Genomic DNA, 25953 nt, shown 5'->3' on the forward strand with positions numbered 1-25953 from the left:
CAAGAGCCCTTAACATGGGATGAGATTGAGAAAATGCCAGCAGAAGAAGCTGCTGAATGGCATAAAGCTGCACAAGAAGAAATTGATGCATTGGATAAAAATAATACTTGGATTCTTACAAAATTACCTCCTGGCAAGAAAGCTATAGGATGCAAATGGGTATTCAAGTTAAAAAGGAATGCACAAGGAAAAGTGGAAAGGTATAAAGCCAGATTAGTGGCAAAGGGATATCTTCAAAAATATGGAGAAGATTTTGATGAAGTGTTTGCACCTGTAGTGAAACACACGACAATCAGAACACTTCTGAGCATTGCAGTCTCAAAAGGCATGCAAGTCAACCACATTGATGTGAAAACAGCGTTTCTTCACGGAGATATAACTGAAGACTTGTACATGGAACAGCCAACAGGTTTCATAAATACAAAACAAAGACAGCTAGTGTGTAAATTAAACAAAGGTCTTTATGGATTAAAGCAAAGTGCAAAATGTTGGAATGATAAATTGCATGAAATATTGACAAATTTAGGATTTAAGCAAGGTGAAGCAGATAAATGCTTGTACACTAGGTGCACAAATGGACAATATGCATACATTTTAGCTTTTGTTGATGATCTGCTCATTGCAAGCAAAAGTGAGCAAGAGTACAAGGACATTGTAAAGTGTTTAAACCACAATGTTGAGATAAAAGAACTGGGTAATGTGTCATACTATCTTGGTATAGAAATTGAGAAACAAAATGATGGTTCTTATCTTCTAAGCCAGAAGCAGAAAATAAATGAGCTTATTGAAAGTTTAGGTATGCAAGATGCCCAAGTTGTAAGCACTCCCATGATCACTGATTTTCTGAAGGATGAAACAGTAAGAGAACCTTTACCAGATAACATCCAATATAGATCAGCCATAGGTAAGCTTTTATATCTAGCTACCACATACAGGGCTGATATAGCAAATGCAGTAGGAATTTTGAGCAGAAGGGTCAGCTCACCTACCAAATCAGATTGGACTGCAGTTAAAAGGATGGTAAGGTATTTAAAGGGTACCATTGATTGTAAATTAAAGATTTCAGCCAATAGTAATCCAAAACTAATATGTTACTGTGATTCAGATTGGGCAGGGGATCATTCTGATTATAAATCCACAAGTGGATATGTGTTTATGTATGGAAATGTACACATTTCATGGGCCAGTCATAAACAAAGTATTGTGAGTTTGTCTTCTACAGAAGCTGAATACGTGGCCGTATCGGAAGCGTGCAGAGAACTGATGTGGATTGAAAAACTTTTGCTGGATTTTGGTATAGCTGAACAGAGACCAATCCAGATAATGGAAGATAATCAGAGCTGCATCCGACTGTCACAGAATGACAAGGTTCAGTCACGCACCAAGCACATCGCAACGAAATACCACAACGTGCGAGAGTTGGCGAAAGAAGGGGTCATCAGTCTACACTATTGTCACACCAGTGAGATGACAGCTGACATCATGACCAAACTGTTACCCAGAGAACATTTTGTGAATCTGCGTATAAAGCTTGGACTTTGTATGAATAAATAATTGCATGACAGTTATGCATGAGAAGGGGTTTGTTGGAATTTATTGTATTTTACATGCATTGCCTGTCACCTATTATTTCTCTGTGATTACTCTGTGACCTCTGATGTGAATTACTTAGAGAGGTCACACAGCTATGCAACTTCCTGTGGGGGTTTAGACACAGCAGATGCAGCACATGGAGCACATGGAGCTCATGATCTCTCCTAACCTGAGAGGATCTATGGTGGTGTGAGCATCCATTACCATCTAAGCACATGGAAGGAGCTGATAAGACAAATGTATAGTAATATGTAAATATAAGCCTGTCTGATTATAATCTAACTACAAACTGTGAGTAAACAGATGTTTTGTTACTTCAACTTTAAAGTGACTCAGCAGTGAATTATTCTGGGGTGTATGACAGAGAGATGAAGAAAAGAAATTAACATTTCTAAAGCTGAAGCTGTGTGTACTAAAATCTGCTAATTATTTACTACAAATAATCCAACAATTCTCTTCTTCAGGCAAGGCTTGGCTGATGTTTGGTCTCAGTGGGCTCTATCAACACTCACTGTTGAGTATGATCAAAGCACTCCTGATGCCAAAACATCCACAGCATCTAATACAGCTCCCGGACTGGTGTGTGAGATGCCTAAGTCGATGGACTGGACTTAAATGTACTGAAGATTCTTTTGCATTGCTCTTCATGGCTATGAATCCCTTCTTTTGTCATCTGGGAACACAGTTGACATTGTGAGGGCAAGTGATCAAGCTCAAGACACTGCAAGGACCAACTGTGTGTATCCACTGTGAATAACCTTTTTTTTTTTAAGGGGGTAGGGGCGCTTTTTTCTGAAAACAAAAAGGAAGGACCAATCTCCACAGGTCAGAAAGCAGCAGTCAAACAGCAGAGATGACAAAGGACCAGAGTGTAGCCAAAAGGGTCTTTTTAAAACTCTTATTACCAGCAATTCACATAAAAACACATGGAGAGAACACAACCATAGAAGGACTTGACAGGGGCTGTGGTAAAATTATGTATAATCATACCTGATAATTTTCTTTCCATTAATCATAGCTGATCAATCCATAGACTGGTGGGTTGTGTCCATCTACCAGCAGGTGGAGATAGAGAGCAAACTTTTGCCTCCCTATATGTGGTCATGTGCTGCCGGAAACTCCTCAGTATGTCGATATCAAAGCTCCATCCGCAGGACTCAGCACTTAGAGAATTACACCCACGAAGGGACACTCTGCCCAGCTCACCACCGCCGAAACGGGGGAGGGGAATTAACCCAGCTCATCCCCACACAAGTGGGGGAGGGGAATCCGTCCAGCTCATCCCCGCGGAGCGGGGGAGGGACACCACACCCGCCGATGCAGGGGGATCTGGCTTATCCTGCAACCGCAACCGCGGGAGGAGCTGACTGACCCTAACACCGCCGAAGCGGGAGGGGTACAAAGCTGCCCTACAGCCGCACGAAGCGGGAGGGAGTGCCGGCAGAATTTTAAGTCTCAATCCAGCCCCGTAAAACGGAGGGGAGAGGAATGCAGCAGCTCACTGTAACACAAACTCGTCTCAACTCTTGAAGAATCCAAGTGAAAAAACTTGAACACGAAGTCTTTCTGAAGTAACTGAAGACTAAACTTGAACATGAAATGCAACCAGAATAAAAACAGTACAGATATCTGGGAGGGGCTATGGATTGATCAGCTATGATTAATGGAAAGAAAATTATCAGGTATGATTATACATAATTTTACCTTCCATATCATCAAGCTGATCAATCCATAGACTGGTGGGATGTACCGAAGCAGTACTCACCCAGGGCGGGACATTGAAATCCCTGACCTCAACACTGAAGCTCCAAACCGGGCCTCCGCCCGTGCAGCCACAGTCAAACGGTAATGCTTGGAGAATGTATGAGCCGAAGCCCAAGTTGCCGCCTTGCATATCTCTTCCAAGGAGACGGATCCGGCCTCTGCCATCGAGGCCGCCTGAGCTCTCGTGGAGTGAGCCTTCAGCTGGATAGGCGGCACCTTCCCCGCGGCCACATAAGCCGCTGCAATGGCTTCCTTGACCCATCTTGCCACTGTAGGCTTAGCAGCCTGCAGACCCTTACGAGGACCTGCAAACAGGACAAACAGATGATCCGATTTCCGGAACTCATTGGTCACTTCCAAGTATCTGATGATGACTCGTCTCACATCCAGATATTTAAGAGCAGAGTACTCCTCTGGGTAGTCCTCCCTACGAAAGGAAGGGAGACAGAGCTGCTGATTCACATGGAAGCGAGAAACAATCTTGGGCAGGAAGGAAGGCACTGTGCGAATAGTCACTCCTGCCTCAGTGAACTGCAGAAAAGGCTCTCGACATGAGAGCGCCTGGAGCTCGGAAACTCTTCTGGCTGAAGTGATAGCCACCAAAAAGACTGCTTTCAACGTCAGGTCTTTCAGAGATGCCCTCGACAAGGGTTCAAAAGGCGGCTTCTGCAATGCTCTTAGTACCAGGTTGAGATTCCACGCAGGCACCACTGAGTGCAGAGGAGGGCGCAGGTGATTAACTCCCTTGAGAAAGCGCACCACATCTGGCTGCGAAGCCAGGGAAGCACCCTTCAGGCGGCCCCTGAAGCAAGCCAGAGCCGCTACCTGGACTTTAAGGGAACTGAGCGACAGGCCTTTCTCCAGACCTTCTTGCAGGAACGCCAACACTGAAGAAATTGGAGCAGTGAAGGGAGAAAGTGAGCCTGCTTCACACCACACTGCAAAGATACGCCAAACCCTGGCGTAAGCAGTAGAAGTAGAGCGCTTCCTCGCTCTCAGCATAGTGGCGATGGCCTTGTCTGAGAAGCCCTTCTTCCTCAGACGCTGCCGCTCAATAGCCAGGCCGTAAGACCAAAGGGGGAGGGATCCTCCATCACCACGGGACCCTGATGTAACAGGCCCTGCTCCACTGGCAGCCGCAGAGGATCGTCGACTGAGAGCCTGATCAAGTCCGCATACCAGGGACGCCTGGGCCAATCCGGACTCACCAGGATTACCCTGCCGGGATGCTTTGCCACCCGGTCTAGCACCCTGCCCAACATGGGCCAGGGCGGGAACACATAGAGAAGCTCTTGCGTCGGCCACTGTTGGAGAAGATCATCTACTCCCAGGGATCGAGGGTCCCGTCCTCTGCTGAAAAAGCGCGGCACTTGGCAATTGGCCGATGACGCCATCAGATCTAGGCTCGGCTGGCCCCAGCGCTTCGTGATGTCCAAGAACGCCTGAGCAGATAGCTGCCACTCTCCGGGCTCCAAGGTATGGCGACTGAGAAAGTCCACCTTGACATTCATGACTCCGGCAATGTGGGCCGCTGAAAGCTGCTCCAGGTTCGCTTCCGCCCACTGGCAAAGATTCATAGCCTCCTTGGCTAGAGGGGCGCTCTTGGTACCTCCCTGGCGGTTGACATAGGCCACAGCCGTGGCATTGTCCGACAGGACCCGTACAGGCTTCAACACCAGTACCGGGATGAACTCCAATAACACCAACCGAATGGCTCTGAGTTCCAGGAGGTTGATAGACCACTTTGCCTCTGCAGGAGACCAGAGCCCCTGCGCTGTCCTTCCCAAGCAGTGGGCTCCCCAGCCCGACAACGAGGCGTCCGTCGTGACGACAATCCACTCTGGGGTCACCAGAGGCATTCCCGCAGACAACTTGTCTGTCTGCATCCACCAGCTCAGCGCCTTGCGCACTGCTGGGTCCAAGGGAAGGCGCACAGCATAATCCTCCGACATCGGAGTCCAGCGCTGCAGCAAAGAGTGTTGAAGTGGTCTCATATGAGCCCTGGCCCAGGGCACTACTTCCATCGTGGCCGTCATAGAGCCCAACAGCTGCACATAGTCCCAAGCCCGAAGGGGAGAGGCTACTAGGAACTGGTCCACCTGAGCCTGAAGTTTGACAATCCGATTGTCTGGCAGGAACACTCTGCCCACTTGGGTGTCGAATCGAACTCCCAGGTACTCCAGGGACTGAGTCGGGCGCAGCTGGCTCTTCTCCCAGTTGATGATCCATCCCAGGGAGCTCAAAAGAGCAACTACCCGGTCCACAGCTTTGCCGCACTCTGCATAAGAGGGGGCTCGGATCAACCAGTCGTCCAGATAAGGATGGACTTGTACCCCTTCCTTTCGTAGGAAGGCCGCGATGACCACCATTACTTTGGAAAAGGTCCGCGGAGCAGTAGCCAACCCGAAAGGGAGGGCTCTGAACTGGAAGTGTCGTCCCAGGACTGCAAAACGCAGAAAGCGTTGATGAGGAGGCCAGATGGGAATATGCAGGTACGCTTCCTTGATGTCCAAGGATGCCAGGAACTCTCCTGCCTTCACTGCCGCTATAACAGAGCGGAGAGTCTCCATGCGAAAGTGCCGCACTTTCAAGGCCCGATTGACCCCTTTGAGGTCGAGGATAGGCCGGACAGAACCTCCTTTCTTTGGTACCACAAAGTAAATGGAGTAACGTCCCTTGCCAAGCTGACTTTCTGACACCGGAACGACCGCGCCCAGGCGGATCAGATTGTCCAAGGTCTGCTGCACTGCCACAGCTTTGACCGGAGACTTGCAGGGAGAGAGTACAAACCCGTCTTTTAAGGCAGAACTCTAGTTTGTAGCCGTCTCTGATGACTTCCAGCACCCACGCGTCTGAAGTTATTGTGGTCCACTCGCCCAGAAACGAGGACAGCCGTCCCCCAATCTGCACTGGGGCGTGGACCAAGACCCCGTCATTGGGTACGAGACCCTGGGGGAGGACCGGAGGGAGCACCTCCGGGACGGCGGTCTCTGCGAAAGGAATGCTGCTTGGGGGAGAAATTCCTCTTGAAGGAAGAGGGGGCAGAGGAACCCGACTTGCCCGGGCGGTACCGACGGGCTTCCTGCAACCGTCCTCTGGAGGTACCGGGACGAGTACTAGCCCGAGCCCTGACCTCTGGTAATTTCTTGCCCTTAGACGTGCCGAGATCGGTCACGATTTTGTCCAGCTCGACCCCAAAGAGCAGCTTGCCTTTAAAAGGCAACCTAGCCAGGCGGGATTTAGAGGCGTGGTCAGCAGACCAATGTTTCAGCCAAAGCCACCGCCGCGCAGAGATTGTCTGAGCCATGCCTTTCGCTGAGGCCCTCAAGACATCATACAGCAAGTCTGCCAAATAGGCTAAGCCCGTTCCAGGGCCGGCCAATCAGCCCTCAAGGAATGATCCGAGGGGGAAGCCCGCTGCACCATAGTCAGGCACGCCCTGGCCACATAGGAGCCGCAAACTGAGGCCTGCAAACTTAAAGCAGCCGCCTCAAAGGACGACCTTAAGGCCGCCTCCAATCTTCTGTCTTGGGCGTCCTTTAGGGCCGTGCCACCTTCCACCGGCAACGCCGTTTTCTTAGTCACCGCAGTGATTAAAGAATCCACGGTAGGCCACAGATAGGCCTCACGTTCACTCACAGCCAAAGGATAGAGGCGGGACATAGCCCTAGCCACTTTAAGGCTCGCTTCTGGGACATCCCATTGAGCCGAAATTAGGGTGTGCATGGCATCATGCACGTGGAAGGTTCTAGGCGGGCGCTTCGTCCCCAGCATAATGGCAGAGCCAACAGGGGCTGAGGGAGAGACGTCCTCCGGAGAGGAAATCTTCAAAGTGTCCATGGCCTGTAACAACAGGTTGGGCAAATCCTCTGGGCTAAAAAGCCGCGCTGCAGAGGGGTCATCCGCTCCATCCGAGCGGGGATCCGTCTCCTCCAAGGAATCCGCAAAGGACCGTTGGGAGATCTCAGACACGCTGCCCTCATCTACATCGGAGGAGACAAATTCCTCCAAGGCCTGGGAATCAACCCGAGGGCGTTTACCTCTGGGAACTTCAACCTCTTTACCAGACGAGGGAGCAGGGGCAGCGTTTTGCATGAGGAAAGCCTGATGCAGCAGCAAAACAAACTCGGGGGAGAAACCCCCCAGACTGTGCACTTCCGCAGCCTGGGCAACAGCCCTAGACGCACCCTCAACCGGCGCTCGCAAGAGCGGGGGAGAGACATGCTGCGCATCCAAAATGGCGTCCGGCGCGACACTCCGCAAAGGAGCCGCGCGGGAAGAACGGCGCTTAACTTTAGCCGCTTTTGTGCCGTCGCCCAAATTAAGGGCGTTCATGGCATTAATGTCTCCAACCTCAAGGGCGGCCCACGAAGAAGCCGTCCGAGCTGCGTGGCCGGCCAAGATGGCGGAGGCGAGGAGCGGGGGATGGGCGTTTATGGCGGGAAAAACCGCCACGCCGGAGGAAGGACCGGGACATTCATCGGTCACGAAACTGTCACCCAACAAGGGCGAATCAGGCTGTAAGACCCCGCATCCCCTCTAGAAGCGCTCAAGCGATCCGGGGAGCGACCCTTTGCGCCCTCGCCCTCCGACGCCATATGCCACGAGGAGAAGAATCGGGGAACCCCCTGCCTGCTATAAAAAGGTAAAAATTACCTGCTGTCCGCTCCGAGCTGTAACGAACTGGTGTCCCAGTGAGTAGCTGCAATGAACGTTTAAATAAACGTCGAAATAAACGCCTTTAAGGACGTTTAAAAATTTTTTTTTTTTTTTTTTTTTTTTAACGGAGCCAGCGGGAGGGGGGAGAAAAGGAGGGACCTGGCACCACCAGGTTTGCACTTGCTCAAAAGAGCCCTCAACCCCAGGCACTCAACAAAACCTAAAAATTAGGCTTGGAGGCCTAGCCAGAGCTGCTGCTGTGTGTGACCACCACCTGCTGAGATAGAGAACATACTGGGGAGTTTCCGGCAGCACATGACCACATATAGGGAGGCAAAAGTTTGCTCTCTATCTCCACCTGCTGGTAGATGGACACAACCCACCAGTCTATGGATTGATCAGCTTGATGATATGGAAGTTTTAGTTATAGAACCTGCATCAGGAGTCCACAATACATAGGTCTGCTCTCCCTTGTCCTCTCCATGTGTTTTTATGTGAACTGCTAGTAATAAGAGTTCTAAGAAACCCTTTTGTTCATCTCCACTGTTTGGCTGAGGCATGTTGCTGAAAAATGATTTTTTTTTTTTTTTTTGTTTAACTGGCCAAACTGACCCAACATGGATACTCAAAGCCCCAAAAGGAGCTTAAAGAAGCAGACATGTTAAAAAAGAAAGGGAAATTTATAACTGCTAAAGAACATTAACTAGGATAATTAACAGAGGGAAACCTACCAAGTTTTAAGAGACCCACATAACAGTGAGGAATTAAGTTAGAGTGCAGTGGGAAACACTCATTAGGCTCTGCAGATAAAGCAACTGAGGAAGTCTCTCATGACATCGACAAATGGAAAAACTGCATGCACTGTCATTCCTTGGAAAAACTGGATTTACTTTTTGGGAAATACCAGGCATTTGTTACCCAGAGTGGCCCCTGTCAAAGCTAGGGATGTTGGGCTTAATGGATCTTGGTTTCAGTCAGCATGGCTTCTCTTATGTTCTTATGTAAAGAGGGTAAACTCATGAGTAATCTAAGAAAATATTTCTTTACAGAAAGGATAGTGGAAACATGAAATACCTTACTAGTGGAAGTGATGGAGACAAGGATATCATAATTCAAGAAAGCATGGTCAAGAATAAGAACCTGAGCAGATACAGCAATTGTAGAGACTGGGCTACTTTGGAAGGAAAGGACAGAGCAGCAAAATATCATACAACCTACCTTATTTTATGTTTCTATCTCAAACATGGGACCATGAGATATGCAACATAAAAATTACAAATTTATTTAAAATGTTTTATGTTTTATTATATTTGATATACTGTTTTACTTGCACAGATCAAAATGGTTTACAGTCTAATAAAATTATACAAACTTTAAAATCAAGATCATAAAAAATAAGCTAATAAAACAAAACAAAAAGAAATAAAACAGGTATTCCATTCTTAAAAGGAAAGCCTATCTCAAACATTCAAGATCAAACATACTACCCAATCATCCATAATGTCTATGTATTACATCATAGTCCATACATATTCTCTATTACTAAATTCCCTCAAGTTCTTGAGTACATAGATGAGTTTTCAAAAGCACTTTGAATTTTTAAAATCTATTTCCACAAGTATCAACATCAATAAATGATTCCAGAGGAATGGTGCTAACCAAAGAAAGGCTCCTTTCCATGTCCAATTGCCTGATACACTATTAGGATGTTGGAGGACCATTCTATAATGAACTCAACACTCTGAAGTATGTATAGGGGGTGACTAATGAATGTAGATATGATGGATGCTGCTTATAATAGGCATTGTGAGCTATTTTCAAGATTTTAAAGGTAACCCTAAATGACATTGACAGCCCATGATAATGCTTATATAATGGGGTAATGTGATTGTATTTATAGGCATTACCCAAGCAATCTGATTGCTGTATTTTGTAATGCCTGCAATTATTTCAAATTTGATTTTGTAATTCCTGCACAACTTATATGTCCATAAAACAACTTTGAAATAAAAAAAATGCACATATCAAAAATGTTCAGTTTTGGTGGATATGTAGATTTATCAAGGTCTTTACCTTATGCTGACAATGCTTGGTGATTCTGCATCAAGCCTACACTTTTCTAGCTGACTCGCAACAATTTGCCTCTCCACTTCAAGCTCTCTTGTAAGTCGTTGGAACTGGAGCTCCTGTAATTAAAAACACAGCAATTCAGTTACTGCAAACTAGGTAAAAGAAGAAATGTATGAGCAAGATGCACCCTTACAAAGTACAATTTCAACTACCTTTTTTCCCCCAGCTTTTACATGCCTTGTAACAGAAGTAACACAGAGCACTAAACATGGCAAAGTTGCCTCACTGGGATTACTACAATGTCCTGCGGAAAAGCATACTAGAATAGATACACTTTCAATTTAGACTAAAAGGTACAGAAGGATGAAGTATCTTGGATGTCTTAAGTACATGTTCAACAGAACTTGAGCTGAAAGAGAAAAAGTACACGAATGTAAAGCTTGCTTTGTGTGAACAACACTGAAGAGGATATAAGACTGGAAATGAGGCCATGTAGCAAGTTGGTAGAAAGTAAAAAGGGGAATGGGACTTATATACCACCTTTCTGTGGTTTTACATATTATATACAGGTACTTATTTGTACCTGGGACAATGGAGGGCTAAGTGACTTGCCCAGAGTCACAAAGACCTGCAGTGGGAATCGAACCCAGTTCCCCAGGATCAGAGTCCGCTGCACTAACCACAAGGCTACTCCTCAGAGTGACTTCTTTACAGGCCAGCCAGCTACATGATACTGGGCATGGGGTTTAGGACTGCAGTTACACATTTTTATATGCCACTGTGCCTTTTAACAGTCATAGGGCCAAGTGCATCTGGCTGAGCTTAGGCTCTAGGGCACTAGTTGCAGTCATTTGCCCGTACCTGACACAGTTTTTCAAATTAATTATTGTTTATTAAAGTACTATGAATATATCCACTTGAAGGTCCTCTTTCGGAATGTGACAAAGGCTGAGCAGACAGAAAACATGGCATGGATCGCTGTCTTCCAAGGAAAGGGAAAAAACTGAACCAGGAACTTGCCTTACACAGAAGCCTCACTGTTCTTTGCTGGGAGGTGTTTCCAGCTGTGGAAAGGAAGCCCTGGGGGTGGGGGGCAGGGCAGGAAGGGGTACTAGGCAAGCTGAATGGAAACAGCCTTCTGGGAACTGTTGTAATAAACCCTTGCAAGGCAGAAGTGTGTGCCTCATTAGCAATCCTTCCAAGCTGCAGAGAAAGAGTGGAGTAAAGCATTCCCACACCAAGGAGAGCTCGTTAGTTGATGAGCAGTGAGGTTCCTATTGTAGAACACTGTTTAGAATGTGGACATACTTTTTCATGATTGCAGGTTTATGTTATTGACCATATACCTAAGGGACCCTACGATCGTTTAAAACTGTTACTACAAATGGAGCAATACTGGATCTTTACCTTAAAAACTGAAGAACCGGATAGGTTGAATCTCAAGATGGATTGGAAAAACACTGGATTTCTTATGCTATGATGTGAATTTTTGTAATTCCTTTTGAGAAAGCTTTTTTCTTCTCTCATAAGATCGGAAGTGATGTCCCAAATGACATCCTGAGTTATGTCTTTAAGGAAATTATTCTACGGCCATGTTTGAAGGATCTTGTGACATGAAGACGGTTTGTGTGTTATGAACTTGCAAGTACTTTTGTGTTCACTAACTATATTGCTTTTAACTGTTGATTTCTGGATCTTTTGAGTTTTCACTTATATGACCTTTTTGCTCATCTTAGGTTGTTATATTGACACATCTTTACTTTTTTATATATATATTTTAGATTGATTGTTCACACCTTAAGACAGCTTATTATAGCTAAACTCTGGCCACAGATAGCTTTTTATCATTAATGAAGATTCAAAAGTGTGTTTGCTTTTTTTCTTATGTTTGTCACATTTTTGGGTGGATCCATTGAAATTAAATACACTGTGGAGTTTTGTGTGAAAGGGTTTTTTATGCCAATGAAGAGATTTGACCCTGTAAGTCCTTTTTACTCAGTGTTTCTGTTGGGTGGCTGCGTGGGTGCTGAGGCTTTTTCCCTTTCGTACTTTTTTGTACTCCACAGAGGTTTATATAGTATATAAATAGTACCTTGCATATTTATGAGCGAAGGTACCAATTGTGACCGATATACATAGTCTCTTCCTCTTTATTACTGAACAACAGTGAAAAATTGTATATACCACTTTAAGACTGAAGGGTGGCCAATGTAATGCTGATTTTTAAAAAGGGTTCCAAGGTGATCCTGGAAATTTCAGACTGGTAAGCTTGACTTAAGTGCTGGGGAAAACAGTGGAAACTATTATAAAGAATAAAATTATGGAACATGTAGACAAACATGGTTTAACAGGACAGTCAGCATTGATTCAGCCAAGGGAAGAAATCTTGCCTCACCAATCTACTTTATTTCTTTGAAGGCGTAAATAAACATGTGGATAAAGGTGAGCCAGTTGATGTATCTAGATTTTCAGAAAGTTTTTTGACAAAGTTCCTCATTAGAGACTCCTGAAAAAATTAAAAAGTCATGGGATAGTAGGAATTGGCTATTGGACAGAAAATAGAGGGTAGGGTTAAATGGCCATTTTTCTCAATACAGGGTGAACAGTGGAGTGCCGCAGGGATCTGTACTGGGACAGGTGTTATTTAATATATTTATAAATGATCTGGAAATCAGAACATAAGAGGTGATTAAATCTGCAGATGACACAAAACTATTCAAAGTGGTCAAAACACATGCGGATTGTGAAAAATTGCAGGAAGACCTTAGGAAACTGGAAGACTGGGCATCCAAATGGCAGATGAAATTTAATGTAGACAAATTCAAAGTGAGATCCATTGGGAAGAATAATCTGAATCATAGTTACCTAATGCTATGGTCCACCATAGGAATCAGCACTCCAGAAAGATCTACATGTCACTGTAGAATCTTCTGCCCAGTGTGTTGCGGCGGCGGTGGCCAAAAAAGCAAACAGGATGCTAGAATTATTAGGAAAGGAATGCAAAATAAGATCAAGAATATCATAATGCTTCTGTATCACTCCAGGTGCCACCTCACCTTGAATATGACATTCAGTTCAGGTCGTTGTATCTCAAAAAAGATATAGCAGAATTATAAATGGTTGAAAGATGACGAACCAAAATGAAAGGGGATAGAACTCCTCCAATATGAGGAAAGGCTAAAGAGGTTAGGGCTCTTCAGTCTGAAAAAGAGATGGCTAAGGGAGATATGACCAAGGACTATAAAATCCCAAGTGGTGTAGAATGGGTAGAAGTAAAAAGTACAAAGATATAGAAATACTTTTCAATCAAAGAATAGTTAAGCTCTGGAACTTGCTGCTGAAGGATGTGGTAACAGCAGTTAGCGTATCTGGGTTTAAAAAAAAGATTTGTACAAATTCCTGGAGGAAAAGCCCATAGTCTTAGTGAGATTGACATGAGAGAAAGCCACTGCTTGCCCAGGGACTGGTAGCATGGAATGTTGCTACTAATTGGGTTTCTGCCAGGTACTTGTGACCTGGATTAGCCACTGCTGAAAGCAGGATACTGGGCTAGATGGACCATTGGTCTGACCAGGGGATGAACTGCGACCACACTACAGGACTGTAGGAATAGCTGCTGCACTTACCACCGCCTCTTGAGGTAGCAGTAAGTTCAACTGTGCTACTGGAAGTTATAACAGCTAGTGCATGGTACCAACCTATGCGCTAGATTTCAAAGACGAACACACATCCATCCAACTATGTAACACCCATTTCCCACTCATCCAGCCAACCATGTAACACCCACCTCCAATCTACTAACTAATGTGGGATTTTTATCATGATGTCTGCCATTTTATCACAAAGGACAGCATAATTTTTTACTTTAAGAACCACTTCTTCACATCTGAGAATACTGCCCTTGGAGGAATTCTGTGAAAACAATTCAGAAATCTGCGCACAATTATTTTTAAGTTTACAAAATTCTGCAGGCTTTCTTCATAACAATATAATTACTGTAAGTAATTTACAATTCAATCTAGAAAATATATTAAATTCTTTTGTACAGAGCTTCCTGATCAGAAAACCTGACCCCTTCCCAGTATATCATTCTTGCCCTCACAGCTTTCTCTACACCTGACCTTACCCAGATCCCCCCCCACCTTCAGTTTTAATCTCTTCCCAAGCCTTCATTTTATTGCTGACTCTCTCCCCTCCTTCCCATAATGGTTTCCATCTTTCTCCACCTCTCTTCCCCCAGGTTAATACCCCCTTTAACCCAGTTCCCCATCCCACCCCCGAAAACAGACTCCCAGTCTTTTCTTTTTGCCCCCCCCCCCCCCGGCTTGTTCCCTCCCCAGGAAAATTTTAATGGTCAGTATTCTCAATGGAAAAAGGTAGATAGTGAGGTACTGCAGGGGTCTGTGCTGGGACCGCTGCTTTTTAACATATTTATAAATGAACTAGAGATGGGCTTAACTAATGAGGTAATTAAATTTGATCACGACACAAAGTTATTCAGAGTTGTTAAATCGCAAGAGGATTGAGGATTGTGAAAAATTACAAGAGGACCTTATGAGACTGGGAGACGGGGCATGTGAAGTGCAAAGTGATGCAGTTAGGAAAGAGGAACCCGAACTATGGTTACGTGATGCAAGGTTCCACATTAGGAGTCATCGCCAGGAAAGGGATCTAGGTGTCATCGTCAACAGCTAAGAAAGCAAATAGAATATTAGGTATTGTTAGGAAAGGAATGGAAAACAAAAATTAGGACATTATAATGCCTTGGTATCGCTCCATAGTGCGACTGCACCTCAAATACTGTGTGCAATGCTGGTCACTGCATCTCAAAAAAGATATAGTGGAATTAGAAAAGGTACAGAGAAGGGCAACAAAAATGATGAAGGGGATAGGATGACTTCCCAAGGAAACGCTAAAGTGGCTAGGGCTCTTCAGCTTAGAGAAAAGATGGCTGAGGGGAAATATGATAGAGGTCTATAAAATGAGTGGAGTGGAACGAGTAGACATGAATGACTTGTTTACTCTTTCTAAAAATACTAGGACTAGGGGACACGCAATGAAGCTACAAAGTTGTAAATTTAAAATAAATCGGAGAAAATATTTCTTCGCTCAACATGTAATTAAACTCTGGAATTCGTTGTTTGAGAATGTAGTAAAAGCAGTAAGCTTAGCAGGGTTTAAAATAGGTTTGGATAGTTTCATAAAAGAAAAGTTCATAAGCCATTATTAATATGGACTTGGGAAAAATCAACTTATTTCTAGAATAAGCAGCATAAAATGTATTGTACTGTTTAGGTACTTGTAAGCTGGACTGGCCACTGTTGGAAACAGGATGCTGGATTTGATGGACCTTCGGTCTGTCCAGGTATGGCAACACTTATGTAATCTCATCAACTGGCTCACCTTTTATCCATGTTCAATCACACTTTTGAAATAATGTAGCAAACTGTTGAGGCAAGATTTCCTTTGGCTGAATCAATGTTGACTTTGTCCCATTAAACTGCCGCCATTAAATACAATTTCTGTCACAGGCGGCTCTCTTACATCCTCCTCAGTAAAGACTGAAGCAAATAATCCATTTAGGGTCTCATTTTCAAAGCACCTACACATACAAAGTATCAAAGTAACTTATGGTACTTTGTGTGCTTAAGTGGTTTGAAAATGAGCTCCTTAGTCTCTCTATGGCCTTGTCCTCCTTAAGTGCTCCCTTAAGTCCTTGATGATGTAACAGTTCAACTGACCCCCTACACAGGATTTCTGCTTCTAATGTACTGAAAAGAATTTGCTGTGAATTTTTTCCTCTACGTCAAGCTTTTTTCCAAATTTTTAACGTTCCTTATCAATGACTTGTAACTAACTATGCTGCTTCCTATTTTCTTCATTTGGATCCTTTTCCCATGTTTTGAAAATGTTCTTTTGGCTCTAAATAGCCTCTTTCACCTCACCTTTTAACCATGCCAGATGTCATTTGGCATTTTTACCACCTGCTTTGATACATGAAATACAACCCGTCTGGGCTTCCAAGATGAAATTTTTCAACATCTAGACCTGAATTAAACTCAACCTTTGCAGTTTTGTTAACCATTTCCCTCATTTTATAATAGCTGCTCTTTTGAAAGTTAAATGCTTTTGCAATAGGATTTCCTTGGTGTCTCCACTCAAGTTATCTAAAATTTGATGTTATCACTATTCCCAAGTGGTCCCAAAACTGTTACCTCTTGTACCAAGTCTAGCATTCCAGTAAGAATTAGATCTAAAATAGTTCCCCCTCTTGTCGGCTCCTGAGCTGCTTCATGAGTCATTTATCTAGGAACTTGACCTGCATAGCATTTCCTGACTTGACATGTGGAGGCGCATAATCAAATGGGGCGCCCAAGTTTTCCTGAGGGCATCCTTGCAGGACGTCCTTGGGAAGGGGCAGGGAAACCTGTATTATCGAAACAAGATGGGCGTCCATCTTTCGTTTTGATAATACGGTTGGGGATGCCCAAATCTTAACATTTAGGTCGACCTTAGAGATGGTCGTCCCCGGTTTTCAGCGATAATGGAAACAAAGGATGCCCATCTCAGAAATGACCAAACCCAAGCCATTTAGTCATGGGAAGAGCCAGCATTCCTGCAGTGGACTTCACAAATTGATGCCAGGTGCATTGCTCCCTTACCTTGTGTGCTGAGCCCCCTAAAATCCACTCCCCACAACTGTACAACACTACCATAGCCCTAAGGGGTGAAGCGGGTGCCTACATGTGGGTACAGCGGGTTTCTGGTGGGTTTTGAAGGGCTCAGATTTACCACCACAAGTGTAACAGGGAGGGGGGGTGCCTGCCTGAAGGGCACTGCACCCACTAAAACTGCTCCAGGGACCTGCACACTGCTGGCAGGGAGCTGGGTATGACATTTGAGGCTGGTAAAAAATATTTTTAAAGTTGTTTTTTTTTTTTTTAGGGTGGGAGGGGGTTAGTGACCACTGGGGGAGTAAGGGGAGGTCATCCCTCTGGTCAGTTTGGGCACCTCTTTTAGAGGCTTGGTCGCAAGAAAAAAAATGGACCAAGTAAAGTCGACCAAGTGCTCATCAGGGATGCCCTTCTTTTTTCCATTATCAGCCGAGGACGCCCATGTGTTAAGCATGTCCCAGTCCCGCCTTCGCTATGCTTCCGACACGCCCCCGGAAACTTTGGTCGTCCCCGCGACGGAAAGCAGTTGAGAACGCCCAAAATCAGCTTTCGATTATGCCGATTTGGGCGATCCTGGGAGAAGGACGACCATCTCCCGATTAGTGTCGAAAGATGGGCGCCCTTCTCTTTCGAAAATAAGCCTGTTAGCCAGTCAATACTGGGGTAACAAATCACACACAAGGAAAAAAAAAAGTGAATAGCAGACTTCAACCAGAAAACAAACAAAAAAACATTTACTGCAGTAAAACCCACATAAACCTCGATGTTTCATGGCTGCTAAAATATTTGTTAACAAGAAGCCTCTTCAAAATCACAGATATAACAAAAGTTGAAGAAAAAGACCTCAGACTTATGAATCAGCAAGAGCACTAATTATTTTCATATGTTGCCAAAAGTACAATCAAAGGTCAAAAAAAGCACCAGTGTTTCAGAAGCAAAATTAAGAAGTCAAGAAAACATTAAGGATGCACTCACTTAACCAATATTTAAATCTTCTTTTCTGCTCTGTGACTGAAATGTTGAGTAAATATCCAATTTCAGATTCAGCCTCCACACTCTGAAAACATAGAAATCCAAACATCCAAAGCACTGTTGCTTCTGGCTACAATACCTATAACAACTCCAACAATGGCCCCTGTTTCACCAATGGCTGCTTCAGGGGGTATCTGAGTGTGCTTATATACAAACATGGCGCCAAGAAATATAAATAATGCCGCCAGCGTAACATCAACAGAACTGCAATCAATTAGAAAAATACATTCCACTCAATCTTTTTATTTAAACCTCTAGGTATCCAGTCTCAAATTAAATTGATCACATATTGAATTACAGGAATTCCGGTGACAACTTTATCATATCCTTCTCAGATATTTTAAGAACTGAAACATCCAGCATGATAGAACATACTGAACAGTGGTCGAGCTAGTATAATGGCCTAGTTCTTGCAAAACAAAAGTAGTCGTTCAAATATCTGAATGATACAAGGAGTCACTTATAGTCGCAATGGTAATGTAAGCCATTAAGGGAAAATTAGGTTCTTACCTTGGTAATTTTCTTTCCTTTAGTCACAGCAGATGAATCCATTATGAATGGGTTGTGTCCACCTACCAGCAGGGGGAGATAGAGAACACTGAAAACCATAGTGCCTCTAGGACGGCTAGCTCCATCTGCCTCTCAGTATTTTGAAGCTTCCAAAGCAGTGTTAAACCGCAAAGAGGCATATTTTCAAAGCACTTAGCCTTCCAAAGTTCCATAGGTTTCTATGGAACTTTGGAAGGCTAAGTGCTTTGAAAATATGCCTCAAAGTAGCATAACATGAACTTTCCTCACAGCGAACGAACGCCCCAGAACAGGAGCAATAACACAAAGGAGGAACGAACTCAACCTCCTGTAACAGAACAGTAAACAGAAATCCTCAAGACTGTTTTCCAACTTCTCCAACATGTCTGCAGGAAAAACTGAACACAAAACAGAGTCAATCAAGGAGGGATCATGGATTCATCTGCTGTGACTAAAGGAAAGAAAATTACCAAGGTAAAAACCTAATTTTCCCTTTCTTGTCATCAGCAGCAGATGAATCCATTACGAATGGGATGTATCAAAGCAATCCCTAGATATGGCGGGAACAAGCTACACCACACGCAAGCACTTGTGCTCCAAAAAGCGTGTCCCTTCTGGCAGCCACATCCAGCCTGTAATGACGGGCAAAAGAGAGCTTAGAAGCCCAAGTAGCTGCACTACATATCTCTTGAAGAGAGAGTGCTCCCGTCTCAGCCCAAGAGGAAGAAACCGCTCTTGTGGAATGTGCCTTAAAGGCGTCAGGCGTAGGCCGGCCAGATAGCAGATATGCAGAAAAAAATGGCTTCCTTAAGACAACGGGCTATAGTGGCTTTAGACACTGGAGACCCTCTGCGAGGGCCTGACAACAATACAAAACGGTGATCAGAGGTCCTGAAAGCATTAGACATCTGCAGATACTGCAACAGAGCCCTGCACACATCCAGAAGGTGCAACTGCCCAAAAGATTTTGGAAACTCCTCCCTAGTAAAGAATGGCAGATAAATAGGCTAGTTTAGGTGAAACACTAAAACCACCTTAGGCAGGAAGGAAGGCACAGTACGTACCGTTACTCCGGACTCTGAGAATTACAGAAATGGGTCTCGACAGGACAGCGCCTGGAGCTCAGACACCCGTCTCGCCGAAGTAATGGCCACCAAAAAGCCTGTCTTTAGAGTCACATCCTTCTCCGAAGCTCACCTCAGCGGCTTGAAGGGCGAACACTGAAGAGCCTTTAATACCAGCCCCAGATTCCAAGCCGGACAAGGGGCCCGCACGGGAGGCCGGAGCCGAAGCACCCCTCTAAGAAACCATACAATGTCCGGATGCACAGCCAGGAAGAGGCCAGCGACCTTCCCTGAAAACATGCCAAGGCTGTCACTTGAACACGCAGGGAATTATAGGCCAAGCCTTTTTCTATACCATCCTGCAAAAAGTCAAGTATCGGCGAGACAGAAGCTCGCATGGCTGCGATCGCTTTAGAAACACACCAAACCTTAAACTAGCGCCAGATTTGAGCATAGGCAACGAAAGTGGAACGCTTGCGGGCCTGCAACAGAGTGGAGATGACCTTGTTAGAATAGCCCTTGTCTCTCAATTGCGCCCTCTCAATAGTCATGCCGTAAGACCAAAGTGGCAGGGATCCTCCATGGTTACCGGACCCTGCGTCAACAGGTTCGGTACCAGAGACAAAGGAAGGGGAGCCTTCACCAGCATCCGCCGGAGGTCCGCATACCACGGCCGCCTGGGCCAATCCAGGGCAACCGAATTTGCAGGAGTCGCCGCCCTATTAAGGGCCAAGGAGGAAACACATACAGGAGGCCCGGGGGCCAGGGTTGAGCCAAGGCATCCAACCCCGCCGAGGGAGGATCTCTCCGTCTGCTGAAAAAGGACGGGACTTTGGCATTTTTGCTTGAGGCCATAAGATCTGCTACGGGCGTTCCCCATTTGGCATAGATCTGAAGAAACACTTAGTCTGCCAGTTCCCACTCCGCAGGGTCAATTTGATACTACTACTATTTAACATTTCTAAAGCGCTACTAGGGTTACACAGCGCTGTACAATTTAACATAGAAAGACAGTCCCTGCTCAAAGAGCTTACAATCTAAAGGACAAATGTACAGTCAGACAAGTAGGGGTCGTCAAACTGGGGCAGTCTAGATTTCCTGAAAGGTAAAAGGTTAGGTGCCGAAAGCAACATTGAAGAGGTGGGATTTGAGTAAGGATTTGAAGATGGGTAGGGAGGGGGCTTGGCATATGGGCTCAGGACGTTTATTCCAAGCATAGGGTGAGGCAAGGCAGATTGGGCGGAGCCTGGAATTGGAGGTGGTGGAGAAGGGTACTGAGAGGAGGGATTTGTCCTGTGAGCGGAGGTTTCGGCCGGGAACGTAAGGGGAGATGAAGGTAGAGAGGTAAGGAGGGGCTGCAGACTGAGTGCATTTGTAGGTAAGAAGGAAAAGCTTGAACTGTATGCGGTATCTGATCGGAAGCCAGTGAAGTGACCTGAGGAGAGGGGTGATATGAGTATATCGGTTCAGGCGGAATATAAGACGTGGAAGAGAGTTCTGAACGGATTGAAGGGGGGATAGATGGTTAAGTGGAAGGCCAGTGAGAAGTAGGTTGCAGTAGTCAAGGCGAGAGGTAATGAGAGCGTGGATGAGAGTTCGGGTGATGTGCTCAGAGAGGAAAGGGCAAATTTTGTTGATGTTAAAGAGGAAGAAGCAACAGGTCTTGGCTGTCTGCTGGATATGCGCAGAGAAGGAGAAGGAGGAGTCGAAGATGACTCTGAAGTTGCGGGCAGATGAGACGGGGAGGATGTGGGTGTTATCTACTGAAATCGAGAGCGGAGGAAGAGGAGAAGTGGGTTTTGGTGGAAAGACGATAAGCTCGGTCTTGGCCATGTTCAGTTTCAGGTGGCGGTTGGACATCCATGCAGCAATGTCAGATAAGCAGGCCGAAACCTTGGGCTGGGTCTTCGCGGTGATGTCTGGTGTGGAGAGATACAGCTGGGTGTCATCAGCGTACAGATGATACTGGAAACCATGAGATGAGATCAGTGAGCCCAGGGAAGAGGTGTAGATTGAAAAAAGAAGGGGTCCAAGGACAGATCCCTGGGGAACTCCAACAGAGAGCGGGATGGGGGTGGAGGAGGATCCATGAGAGTGTACTCTGAAGGTTCAGTGGGAGAGATAGGAAGAGAACCAGGAGAGGACAGAGCCCTGGAACCCAAATGAGGACAGTGTGGCAAGAAGTAAATCATGATTGACAGTGTGAAAAGCGGCGGATAGATCGAGGAAGATAAGGATGAAGTAGTGGCCTCTGGATTTGGCAAGGAACAGGACATTGCAGACTTTAGAGAGTGCTGTTTCTGTTGAGTGTAGAGGGCGAAAACCGGATTGAAGCGGATCGAGGATGGCCTGAGAGGAGAGATACCTGCTTAGAAAGTCGGCTTGCATGTTGCTCTGACCTGCAATATGAGCTGCTGACTGAAACTGCAGATGAAGCTTGGCCCAGTGGCAAATCTGCGTGGCCTGAGCTGCTAGTGCTATGCACTGAGTGCCTCCTTGGCGATTTATGTAGGCCAGTGCTGTCGTGTTGTCCGAGAGAACTCTGACAGCCAGTCCCTCCAGAGTCATGTGAAAGGCCAGAAGAGCCTGGAATATCGCTCTCAGTTCCAAGCGATTGATGGACCACCCCGTTTCCTCAGGTGTCCACAGACCCTGGGCATAGCTTCCCTGGCAATGTGCTCCCCAGCCCTTCAGGCTGGCATCCGTTACCACCAGGCACCAATCGGGAAGTGCTAGAAGCATTCCTCGCCACAGCATGCTGTCTGAGAGCCACCACTCCATACTGAGTCGGGCCGCAGGGAGCCACGTGAGTCTGTGCTGGTAATCCTGAGATATTGGAGACCATCGTTGAAGCAGGGAACACTGCAGAGGTCTCAAGTGCGCTCTCACCCATTGCACCACTTCCAAGATGGCTGTCATTGACCCCAACAGCTGGACAAAGTCCCAAGCTAGCGGGCGAGGCATCCTCAGGAGCAGACGGACCTGGTTCTGAAGCTTGCACCGCCTTTGGTCGGGTAGAACGACAAACCCAGAGGCCTTGTCAAGCCGGACCCCCAAATATTCTAGAGATTGAGAGGGGGTCAGGTGACTTTTGGGTATATTGACGACCCACCCAGAGATTGTAGTACTGAGACCACTCTGGCTGTTACATGATGACTCTTCTGCAGAGTCTGCTCTGATGAGCCAGTCGTCGAGGTACGGGTGAACCCGGATACCCTCTCGCCTGAGAAAAGCAGCTACTACCACCATTACCTTGGAAAAGGTTCGGGGAGCTGTGGCGAGGCCAAAAGGCAAGGCCCGAAACTGGAAATGATTTCCCAACACCGCAAACCGGAGGAACCGTTGGTGCGGGGGCCATATAGGAATGTGCAGTAAGCTTCTTTTAGGTCCAGAGACATGAGCAATTCTCCTGGCTGTACTGCCGCAATGACGGAGTGCAGGGTTTCCATGTGAAAATGCCGCACTCTTAGTGACTCGTTGACTTTCTTTAAGACGAGAATGGGCCGAAAAGACCCGCCTTTTCGCGGCACCACACAATAAATGGAGTAACGACCGCAGCCGTGTTCGATGGGAGGCACAAGGATCACCACTCCAAGGTGCAACAAGACTTGTAAGGTCTCCTCTACCGCCGCCCGTTTGACGGCAGTACCGCATTGGGACTCCACAAACACGTCTCTCACTGGGGCACCGAATTCCAATCGGTAACCTTCTCTGATCAGGTTCAGGACCCACTGATCTGAGGTAATCTTGGTCCACTCCTCGAGAAAGAGGGAAAGGCGTCCTCCTACAGCTGTAAAAGAGTGGACCAGCATCCCATCATTGTGGAGGATGGCCCTGAGCTCCTGGCCTTGAGCCTGCTGCTGTGAAGCCTTTGTCCGAGCGAAAGGAGTTCCTCTGCTGAAAGCGGGAATGTTGAGTAAACCCAGCAGAGCGCCCCGGGTGATACCTTCTAGCTTCACGGAAGCAAGGTCTGGAGGAGGAGGGAACCACTTGACCCTTGGAAGAAGGCCGCGGCCTATCCTCAGATAAACCGCTGGGGTTTAGCATCCCCCAGGTCTTTAACATCTTCTCCAACTCCTCTCCAAATAACAGAAGGGCCCGAAAGGGCAACTTCACCAGCCTTTGCTTAGAGGCCATGTCAGCCGCCCAATGCCGTGGCCATAGAAGGCGGTGGGCGGACACCGCCACAGACATCTGTTTAGCCAAAGCTCTGATCAGATCATAAAGGGCGCTAGCTAAAAATGACAAGGCCAACTCCATGCGTGGTGCAACCTTAGCGAGGGACTCCGCACCATCCACGGGCTGTTCCACTGCCTGTTGTAACCAAGAGAGGCAGGCTCGAGCAGCATAAGAACTGCAAACAGACGCCCTTAAGGCTAGGCCCGAAATCTCAAAGGACCGTTTTAGCATTGATTCCAGCCGCCGGTCCTGAATGTCCTTCAGGGTGACCCCTCCCTCTACTGGGAGGGTGGTCTTTTTTGGTCACTGCCGTGACTAAGGTATCCACTTTAGGCATCCCAAAACAGGACAAGTGCTCCTCACTCAGAGGGAAAGATGCCCCATCGCCCTGGCCACTTTCAAGGGCCCCTCGGGGTCAGCCCATTGAGCAGAAATAAGCTCTTGGATGGAGTCATGCAAAGGAAAGGCACGAGCAGGCTTCTTAGTACTCGCCATCCTCGGATTGCCAGAGGAGGCCTCGCCTTGAACAGGGTCATCAATAGAGAGGGCCTGTAAGGCATCAGAGATTTATTTATTTCAGATCATTTATACCCCGCCTTTTGCCGCAGTGTTGCAGCCCCAAAGCGGCTTACAATGAACTAGTTAAAATAAATACATTAAAATAAATACAGTACAGTTACATTTCGTCATTAAGGGCGGGAGGACAAGGCAAGACGGGAAAGGCAAAGGAGGCAAAGAGGAACAGGAAAAGTCCAAGCGGGCCAAGAGGGATGATGGAAGACCAGGCTGACGTGAATAAGTCTTGCAAAGTGATCCCCAAATGAAGCACTGAAGAGCCAACAGCAGCATACAGAGGCCAGACGAAGCCGAAGGCAGGCATCCTCTGAAACAAGATGGTGGACAAACAGTCATCCTCCACAGCCCCAACCGTCAGGAACCTCTTCCACTGTGACTCCATCTGGCCGGCCAAAGAGGAAGAGCCGGGGAACAGATCCGACAGGTGGCCAGAAGATCGCGAAGGCAGCAGCGAAGATCCGCGACGGAGAAGAGGACGAGCTGGGGAAGGCAGCAGCACAGTATCCTGCAGGCAGCGGTCGAGTGGCAGCAACGGGAGCGCAAGCAGAGCAGAGTACGCCAGGCAGACTCACAGAGGAAACCGGTAGTGCGGATGAGGTGAGAGGAGCCCGAAGACCGAAATCACCGGCCCAATTGCGCACCCCACACCAACCCAGCAACTGCGCCGTCAGGCATACCGCATGCTGGCACCAAGACCGCAGGACGGAAGACAGACAGCCAAATCCGAAGTTGCGTACGCCAAAACAGGCAGCAGAAGGAGCCCTGGAATTACACGGACCTTCAGGATCAAAATTGGGCCAGCGCCCAGCCAGACAACGGGCAAGCTCCGAGATGGGATCAGGAGCTGATGGATCGTCTGCCCGTTAGATAAGTGCTGGCAGCTTATCGCGGTGGAAAATCCGAACCGCAGTATCATCCAGATCCAGTGGCAAACCGGCTCCTTCCTCTGGCTCTTCAGACCACGAAGGCCTGCCAGATCCCTCAGAGTCCCCACAGCCCGACCACCGGGGGGGGGGGGGGGGGAGGAGCGCCACTCTCCGACGGGGAATTTACCCGTCTATGCTTAGCATCCAATGCTCAGGGGCATCCACGTCTGGCATCAGCCCCAGCCCATCAGTCGGAGGGGAACCAGGTAGCAACGCAGTGTCAGACACCTGCGGCAGACCTCTTTTCAGCATGAAGGCTTTATGTAAAATAAGCACAAACTCGGGGGAGAAAAACTCACCCTGACCTCCCGTTTCCGAATTAGGAGCCACGGGGAACGGAGCTCCTCTAGTAGCCTCGGCCCCCCTCTGCTCGCAGACACCTCCGCAACTGCGGGGGTCGAGCCATGTGGCACATCCAAGATGGCGCCCGCTGCCAGCTCCATCGAGTGGGAAGAATCATCGCTCGCCATGCTCATACTGGTTCTACCGTCTAAACAGCACGTTTTACAGAGCCCCGCTGCTGATCTGCGCTTGCCACAATGGGAACAGCGCTTAACTCCCTCAGTAGCCATCGCCGAAAAACGGTGGAATAAAATTCAAAATGGCGGCTTCGCACCAAAATCACGCCATTCAGAACACTGTCCGTGGGCCCTCCCCGGAGGAGCTGAGTACCGCTCTTACCTCAAAGGACCGAGTCTACGCGCTCCGGTCACGCTGCACAGTCAGGAAAAGCCTCAGAAATAGCAGCGCTGAAAAGCGCGGTTTTTTGCTTTTTTTTTTAAATGCTGTGAGGAAAGTTGGAGGCAAACAGCTACAGAGGCACTGCGGAGGCAGAAGAGGGTGGGAAAAGCAGGGAAAGGGCGAACCTATATGCCTGCATCCACACAG

General features: G+C 47.0%; 1 protein-coding gene across 1 annotated transcript in view; it reads right to left on the reverse strand.

Annotated features, from left to right (window-relative positions):
* PKP4 (plakophilin 4) overlaps positions 1 to 25953 on the reverse strand; it is a gene marked incomplete in the record, with an annotated part of 553440 nt that overhangs the window by 396478 nt on the left and 131009 nt on the right. The window contains 1 exon segment of the mRNA XM_030210570.1: positions 10090 to 10202. Within this exon segment, the coding sequence (XP_030066430.1) occupies positions 10090 to 10202 (113 nt within the window).

This window comes from Microcaecilia unicolor, chromosome 7 (assembly GCF_901765095.1).
Source record: "Microcaecilia unicolor chromosome 7, aMicUni1.1, whole genome shotgun sequence".
Taxonomy (NCBI): domain Eukaryota; kingdom Metazoa; phylum Chordata; class Amphibia; order Gymnophiona; family Siphonopidae; genus Microcaecilia; species Microcaecilia unicolor.